Raw genomic sequence first — 8,869 nt, 5'->3', positions numbered from 1 at the left:
CTGGCTGATTAAAGTCATCTCTGAGGGCGAATCCCTTGAGAAGTCACAAAGGCTAAGCCACGAAGGCACACACGTGGATCTTCTTAGGGCAGCCTTCTCATGTAGACAGGTGTGGGCACAGAACCTAAGGGGAGGTCTCCCCAGCCCTCATTCACTCCATTTCTCCATGCTCAGGAGAGTACCTCAGGATGGGGTTAATAAGCACAAACCAACCCCTCTGTGAGTCAGTTGACAGCACATGGGGCTAGCCTCATTTCTGAGGTCATCTGCAGGGTGAGAAGCCGTATTTAGGAGTCAGACCCTTATGTGAGGTACTTGGTTAAAGGGGGACCACTCTGTTCTGGTTGTGTTGTGAGGCATTTAGCAAATAAAAATCCATAGTCTCATGTAATTCAGTTGATATTTAATTACAAGGAACTCAGATTCTTACACAAGGCAGGAGATGGGAGTCAGCCGCTCCCCACAAGGCTTTTCAGCCTGGGTGACTGAGGCTGAGGAGATGGGGACACATGGAACATATGGGGAGGGTTCTGGCACAGTATGTCCTGCCCAAAGCTGAGGGTGGTGGCCACTGGGGATCTGCCCTCGCGCTGGCCAAGGTCTGCCATCACTCCATGAGTCAGAACTCTGACTCCTGCTGTCGCATGTTGGGTAACACATACAGAGCCACAGCTGCAATAGCCAAGAATACCATAGGCTTCCACAACCCAAACATGTTCTGTGGGGACCAAAGAGAAACTGTGAGTGCCCAGCCTCCTGAACCCTGCCCTAAGCCAGAAGTCACCTGCCTATGGGTGCCCAAGACACCTCAGGAACATTGTGGATCAGTCTCTCTTACCTCCTGGGTAACCGGTGGAGGTAAGTGATCTCTCAGTCCTGGCACCACTAGACATGTGTCCCAACACTGTACGCACCACCTTAGGTGACTGCCTGTATTCAGGCCTCCGTTTCTCCCCATGGGCTGAGAATACTAGCTCCCATGTGAAGAAGCAGGCTCAGGGGCCAGACTTCCAAGTGGTTGCAATGAGAAAGGACTGGATGCCATGGCAAGAAAGAGGAGGGGAAATCTGGGGCTTTGGGAAAAGCAGCAGCACCTCATTAGTTTCACTGCAGTGAAGTGAACTCAGAGTCAAGAGGATGGGGAAGGGGGAATAAAGCTGAGGGGAAATGAAGAAAGTGCACCACAGAGTGCAGGTAAGTAGGAGGTTCTTAGGCAGACAAACTTTGACAGAGAATGACATTGGTTCAAGGAAATTTAAGGAAACCTGTCACTGGGCCTGGGTCATTAAAACACTCCTAATCATGAGGTATGTTGACTGACTTCCTGGTGCATGTGCTAGAGTATGCTGAGGCTTCCAGACACTGCCGGCCACTAGGGAACCCTGCTGATTCATGGGACAAGTGGCACCATCGAAGATATCCAAAAAGCATCCATTAGGGAATATGAAAATCTTAGACAAGAAAATACATACTTGGGGAAATAGGTTTTATTTTTATTACTTTTTTACTCTACTACCTGAAAGGTAGAATTTGGATTTTGAGTCATAAGCTATGGCATAGGTAACAGAAGGATGGTTTCGAGTAAAAATGGAATATAGTCCATTAATGCTAAGAACACATTTTCTCAGATGATACTTGATCTAAAAAGAGGACTTTAAGCCGCTAAAGAGCAAAGAAAATCTCCTGAGCTTGTAGAAATAGCTACTAAGAACAACAGAAGGTATGAAATGGAAAGCCAAGCAATGTTACAGGTGGATATACAGAGTAATTCATGTAAGAAAACCAAGAGATCTGGAGGCTGAGGGAGGAGGATCGCTTGAGACCAGGAGCTCAAAGTTACAGTGAGCCATGATCACGCCACTGCACTCTAGCCTCGGTGACAGAGCGAGACTCTGTCTCTAAAACCAAAAACAAAAACTAAGAAGGGAGCTAGCTAGAAAAAAATATTTACATGCTCAGATGCTTCTATCCTAATGTGCATTGCTAAGAATGTTAGTCTGGTGTTCTTAAAGGAGGGAGGAGCTGAAATCCTTATATGTGACCGGTGCACCTCACACTGGGCAAAGGCAAGCTTCTACATGGGATGGGAAAGGGCTGGTGTGGGTGTCCCAAAGGGGTAAGTCATGTCGAACTCTCCTTTTAAACTAGGTGACCTAAGTGACAAATCACCGGAATCATGTTTTTGGACGTTGAGTTGTTTGACAGAATTTTCTATGATCTTTGCGGATAATATGCAGAAATAAGGGTAGGATGACAGTACAGTTTGTTGAATGACAGGTAAGTGACCAATGATCTGAATAAAAGAATGCCAAGAGACAACACTCTAGAGGCTCTGTCCTCACTCTGTCCTCTGTAGATGAAGACAGGGAAGGAGGGCTTGCCACCCCTGTAGATGATGTGAAGGTGGCAGGGGAAGTGAATATTTTAAAACCACGGGGTCAAGACTAAAAACACATACACACAAAACCTTATAAGGTAAGAACAATGAACTATAATAGGGAAGAATGGAAAATTCTGCCTTTGAAGCCTCAAAATCCAATGCAAGTACAGAATGGGGAGAGGACGCTTAGCATACACAATCTGCAGAGGGGCTTATAAACAATATATGAAATAAATAAATATTAGTTACCTAAAGAGCTAATGTGATCTGAGGTGGCCTAAACACAAGTATGGTGTCTTCCTACTTGGGACCAACGAAGAGAAACTGCTCAAAATGAGAGACGATAAGGAGAAGCAAGATTGGAATCTTATCTGTTGCTAATATTGTGTCCTTATAATCTGATTCGCAGCTTTCTGGCTGTTTTACTTAACTTCTCTATGCCTTAGTTTAATCATATATAAAAAAAAAAATAGGAATAGCTTCTTCATGGGGTTGTTGCAAGGATTAAATCAGTTAATATACGTAAGTGATTAGAACAGTGCCTGACACATAGACTGCATTTTGTAAGTGCGGCTCTTTTTATTAATGATGGGGTATTTTATAATTTATAGAATACTTTCATCTACTTTAACCCATCTGGTCCTGACAAAAACCTGTGAGGAGGGCAGAGGTTTGATCATCCTTTGCTTACATTTGAAGAAACTAGAGCTCAGAGTGTGCATTTTGCTCCCTGGGACAATGCCTGTCAGTAGAGACAGACTCAACCAAGTTCTTCTGACCGCCTGGCAGCCATGCTTTCTACCACACTGTGCTCCCTCAGGTCCTGGCTGCACAGGTGCATGTTGGGGCCTCTCGGAGCTCTGGGGATAACAGGTCCCACCAGGAGAACCCTTCACCAGCAGTTCTTCCTCTCCCTCTGATTGGGCCGGGCTGGGTCTGAGGTGGTGGAAGGCTATGGCTGAATTCTTTGGGTCTCACCCCTAGTGCCTTAAGACTTCTAGGGGGCGACAGGGGAGAAATAGTCATAGAGAGGGGCCCCGTCACTAAAGCAGTTGTGGACCAGGGAGTAAAGGGAATACCTAAAGTCAAGAAGAAAAGTGGAGGCTTGAAGATGAGTAACAGGAAAGCTGGGGAGGGAGCAGGAGGAAGGACAGAAAAGGAAATGGAGAGAAGTGCCACCAACAAATGCTCCAGTTGCCACCCTGTGCATTAAGCTACATTCCATTCACAGGAATGTGAGAAGAGAGGGGAGTGGAGGGGGAGGCAGGGAGAGCATGAGAGAGGAGCCAACGCAGGACTAGAGAGAATACCTTATGGGTTCCAGAAGGCAGGTGGAACCCCAGCCTTCTAACTTAGGCCGTAAGACCACATTCTGCCTCCTGAATTTGGTATCCTGTTGACAGTCTAGATTACATGTGTGGGAGCTGACAGGAAAGTGGCCAGAATATATCAGTCTTGATTTCCTGAGAACACACATCTCTGGCTAGTAGAAACTTTTCACTAATACCTCATTCTGTCCAGAAAACCTAGCTTGGGAAGCCAATTACCATGGAATCTGGCCCATAACATAGATAAATAGATAACTAATAAAATTTCCCGGCATTCTGTTCTGACTTTTCTGGAGACTGGAAGTCCAGAAGCAGAGAACTATTCAGCAGAAAGAGCAGAATACAGTAGGGGTTCGGTTCCATTTCACCAAGCTTGACAGACCAACTTAGGTTGCCCTCCTACCAATGCCCCTGGGAGGATCATGAGGATCAGAGCTTTTCAGACCTCCTCTCTCTCCCAACAGAAGAGGGATTCCTTATTTTGCCATCTTGGGTAGCAACAGTAGTGAGAACTTGGCTCTGGAGTTAAACCAAGACAAAGAGAGTCCAGGCCAGCCTTGCAAACATCAGCTCATCAGAAGTGGTCAGGCTAGCCATCACACAGAGGATGAGCGGGGAAAAAGAAGTAGTGAGGCAGCTTTGACAGTAGCAACCAAGCTGGGCTTATCCAAGTTTTTCCCAGGCAAGGACTGAAACTCAAACCATGTCTCTGGCAAGCATTCCAACCTCCTATGCATTACGAAGACATGCTCAGAGATGTCAGAGGCTTTGCAGTAGCCCAAGGAAAAGTCAAAACTAAAACTCAGACCTGAGCATCACCTATTATAAAATGGCACAAGCAAGAAGCAAGCAGCTGGGAGAAAAGGGAAAGAGGAGAGGCCAGGGCAACCTGCACCCTCCCTCTATCCCTCAGAAGGAGAGGAAGCAATACCAGTACCTGCATTAGGACGACGTCTCAGCCCACCAGCACCAGAGCAAAGCCGAGATGACCACCAGGCCTACAAGAGGCAAGGAGAAGATGGGGGGATCGGGGGTAGGGGATGACTGCAACACACCAAAATGAGAAAGAAGCACGAGGAGAGACCAGGAGATGTGAGACATAAACACATGGATCCAACAGATAATGAAGATGAGAAAACAAAGGGAAAAGAGAAAGGAATCAAGAGGTTAAAAAAACAGGTAAGCTAGTGCAGTTGCATGTCTTTTCTGCTGCCTGGGCCTTGGTTCTTTCCACCGGCAGTCTGCAGGAATTGCAAAATTGAATGGGTTAAGCAGCAGCTAGGTCCAAGTCAGGCGGTGAGTCCAGTTTTCTGTCTTGTCATATACCTCTCATATCTTGTCAAGCAGGAGGTATCTGCATCCAGACCTTTCTTGTGACTTTTCCTAGGTCACTCTAGGAAGAGCCAGTCTTCTACCAGGCCACCTGTCCCTTTGTTCTAGCCTGCTTTCCATTAAGTTTCTTAGTATTTTGGGCTCTGGTCCCTTTGATCTCCTAGGAATCTAATGATATCATTGTAAGACAACATGCACCGAAACAAACTGACAAGGGAGAAGGGCTAGTTCTTTCACTGCTAGTTCTTTCACAATCTTCCAGAAAGAAACTGATTTTGCAAGGTGGTAATACGCATGCCCTAGAGCTGCCTGCAAAAGACGCAGGACCCACGGGGCAAAGGGATCTCTCCATATATAGAAACATAGAATATATTTGAAGTAGAAAAATCAAGTCTAGCTTTAGAAATGTGGCACTGAAGGTAAAGACATCTGTGAGGCTCTGAACCAGCACGTGGTGGAATATGATGAGCTCAAAGAAACATGGTAGTGGGAGGGGCTGCAGTGGTTCCGACTTTCCACATCTTAGGTAATGGTCCCCTGGCACAAGGTAAGCAGAGCACTGCACACTGGATCGTTAGCCAGTGCTGAAGACCAAATTGCCGGAAATTCCAGATATCCTCAGAGTTGACTGGATAATCCCACCACAAGAGGCTTTTTTCTTTACCTCTGTTTAGAACAGAAAGAACCTGTAATGTAAGCTGAGGACTTACACAGGAAATACTCTAACTCTGTAGGGACTCTGAGCCCTGAGTTGAGCCCAGGACAAGAATTCAGTTGCTATATACCTGCAGAGACGTGCCAGTTATTAAAATATGGAAGTACTTCTATATTGTTGGTAAGTTACCCCTGGCATTCTGGCATATATATCTTAGGATACCTCCACCCCAACCTCTCAGTGATCTAGCAACTGAAGGGTCAGGGCTAGGTATGGTCTCCTTGGACTAGTCTATGCTCCTACTGTACAGACGTGAAATATTTTCACTATCACTTTTGATCACTTCCAGGCCCCACCTTCATGTCCTGTGATATACAGAATCCAGGGGGCGACACGAGCCTACAAAGAAGAGATTATCCCCTGACACACCCTTAACAGCAACAACAAAGGTTAAACCTAACAGGGCACCATAGGAAAACCGGACTCAGTGACTTGCCCAGGCCGACAGAAATGGCCTGAAGTAGACTTCACACTGTCAATGTCCTTCCTGCAGTGCCGAAAGAGGGATGAGGGAACACTCCCGACATAAGGAAGGTAACAAAGGCTACTATGTAAATGAAAGGACTCCAGAGACCCCACGTTGGTTCCCAGAAAAGGTGGTCATTGTGAGGTGGTGGTTCCACAGCAAACGGGGCTGAGCCTATGATTTCCTGCAGACAGACTGCTCTCGTCTCCCGCTTCTGCATCTCCACCTCCCCGAAGGGCTGTGCCTTATAGCGCGAGGCCTCCACTCCTGGAGATATCCATCCTTAGCAGGGCCACCCATTAACTCTGAGGTATCTGAGCCCAAGACCCCACTTCCCACTTGTTCTAGCCTTTGGCTCTGGTTACCTTTTTGCTCTCGGAAAGTCTGAGGGGGTTGTTTTCTTCGGGACTTTCAAGGGAAGAGTCGACGTCATCTTCCTCCTCTTCACTGTCTTCTTCCTTCTCCCCTTCCTCTTTGTCCTCTTCATTTTCCTCCCGATCTTCTGTGGATTTAGCTTCCCCAGGATCTGCTGGCTCAGCAACTAGCTCATCCCCACACTGCTCCTTTGCTTCCTCTTTCACTTCCTCCTTTTTTTCCTCCTCCATCTCTTTTTTTTCCTTCTCTTTTGCTAGTCCATCTAATTTCCTCTGGCTGGCCTTGTAGTACAGCACCACCTCTAGACTCTGTGGGGTGGGAGTAGGGCAGGATGGGGGCTGCGTTACCTGTGAAGCTCCTAATCTCATGACAATGCTATACAAGCTCCAGGAAACATGACTTCCAGCATGTCAGAGTGCAAGGGTGCGGCCCGGTGCTCTGGGACTGTGAGCCAATCTTCTGAGCATATGTAGACAGCATCACACCTCACCTCTCAGGACCACTATGTCTGTTGGCCATTAAGCCATTTCAAACAGCTGCCAGAACTAGAGTCTTGGGCTCTGCATCTAAATTGTTGCTTCCCACCCCTACAGTGACTCTTCTTTTACCCAATCCTCTTTCACTTATTAGTACACAACTACTTTGAACAAATTCCTCCCTCTTCATCTATTTGGTCCTTCTCTTGGGCATGTAACCCAGGAAGAACAGGAGCCCCAACAAATGGGGCTGGGCGAACTGAAGGAGTTGTCCAGCCTAGGGGCTGTGGTCCTTTGGGGCTGTGGTCCTTTGGGGCTGCACCTCCCGATGTGAGTTGTCTGTGTTCCACTCTCCCCATAACTTCACAGGAAAAGGGAGCACCCACTTTCCATTAAGATGGGAACCACTGTAGACACTTCAGAGATCCCAGAAGCTTCTCTACAAATCCCTTGCCTGGTTGAAAGGGTTGTGGAAACAATGCTTCTTCCCAGGATCTCCTCCTCCTTTCTGCTTATCTGGCTACCAAGGTTACTACTCACCTTTCTGGTCTCAAAGTCGCTCTCAGAAGTATCCGAGCACGGCTTGGTCACCTTTTTCATTTTAACCCCATTGGCGTTCTTGTTTATGTTCTTATTAGCATTCTTCCCCCGGGCTTCTTTGACAACAGAGGGCCTCTTCTCCCTGAGCTGGCGGAGCTCCTCCTGGCAGCACTGCAGCTGCCCCTCCAGCTGCTCCTGCACTACCAGAAGCCGCCCCTGCTCATCCATGCTAGCCTGGTATTGCAGCTGCAGCTCCCGCAGCTTGGTCTGCAGTTCTTTGATCTGTTGGTAGTGGAGGGCCAGTTACCCAGAGTTGGCTCGTTATGCAACCAGTTGGCTGACCACGCAACCAACCTCGGCCCTGCTTGGGGGTCACTGTCTCAGAAATCTCCCTGTTAAAGCCCATAGGAAGTAGACAATAAAGAAAATATTCAACTGTGGAAAATGAGCCTCTCGAATAGTTTTACAAATAGCTTCTCCTAACTTGAGGCACCTGAGGATGTCCATCTAATAAGATGAATAAAAACGGCAGGGCGTAGCAGCTCACTTGCCATCCAGTGTAATCCCAGCACTTTAGGAGGCTGAGGTGGGTGGATCACTTGCGGTCAGGAGTTTGAGATCAGCCTGGCCAACATGGTGAAACCCCATGTCTACTAAAAATACAAACATTTGCTGGGCTTAGTGGAGCGCGCCTGTAGTCCCAGAAACTTTGGAAGCTGAGACAGAATCGCTTGAACCCAGGAGGCGGAGGTTGCAGGAAGCTGAGATTGTGCCACTGCACTCCAGCCTGGCGACAGAGCGAGACTCTGTCTCGAAAAAAAAAAAAAGAAGGTCAAAACAATGATTTAAATGGTGTTTTCTACTGTGACTGGGGAATAACAACAGGGCTGCTACCAATTCTGAACCTCAGGGATTTATTATATAATTCTTTTTTTTTTTTTTTTTTTGAGACAAGATTTTCACTCTTGTTGACCAGGCTGGAGTGCAATGGCATGATCTTAGCTCACCGCAACCTCCGCCTCCTGGATTCAAGCAGTTTTCCTGCCTCAGCCTCCTGAGTAGCTGGCATTACAGGCATGCGCCACCATGCCCAGCTAATTTTGTGTATTTTTAGTAGAGATGGGATTTCTCCATGTTGGCCAGGCTGGTCTCGAACTCTTGACCTCAAGTGGTCCACCCACCTTGGCCTCCCAAAGTGCTGAGATTACAGGGGTGAGCCACCGCACCTGGCGTAGAATTCTTTTTATGGGAACTCCT

The 8,869-nt window shown here is 47.3% G+C and overlaps 1 protein-coding gene across 11 annotated transcripts in view; it reads right to left on the bottom strand.

Annotated features, from left to right (window-relative positions):
• Window positions 1-388: 388 nt before the first annotated feature.
• CCDC136 (coiled-coil domain containing 136) overlaps window positions 389-8,869 on the bottom strand; it is a 30,888-nt gene continuing 22,407 nt past the window's right edge. For 4 of the 11 annotated variants that reach the window (XM_055283920.2, XM_055283925.1, XM_063642253.1 and 1 more), the window contains 3 exons: window positions 7,613-7,894; window positions 6,587-6,723; window positions 389-718 (listed from right to left, as the gene is read on the bottom strand). In XM_055283920.2, coding sequence (XP_055139895.1) covers window positions 427-718; window positions 6,587-6,723; window positions 7,613-7,894 — 711 coding nt within the window. In that variant the 3' untranslated portion in view covers window positions 389-426. Of the gene's footprint in view, window positions 719-4,645; window positions 4,753-6,586; window positions 6,905-7,612; window positions 7,895-8,869 lie in introns of all 11 variants that reach the window. The other 7 variants (XM_055283926.2, XM_055283927.1, XM_063642254.1 and 4 more) reach the window with 4 other exon arrangements.

This window comes from Symphalangus syndactylus, chromosome 6 (genome assembly GCF_028878055.3).
Source record: "Symphalangus syndactylus isolate Jambi chromosome 6, NHGRI_mSymSyn1-v2.1_pri, whole genome shotgun sequence".
NCBI lineage: Eukaryota > Metazoa > Chordata > Mammalia > Primates > Hylobatidae > Symphalangus > Symphalangus syndactylus.
This window is presented reverse-complemented; position numbering and strand designations above follow the sequence as displayed.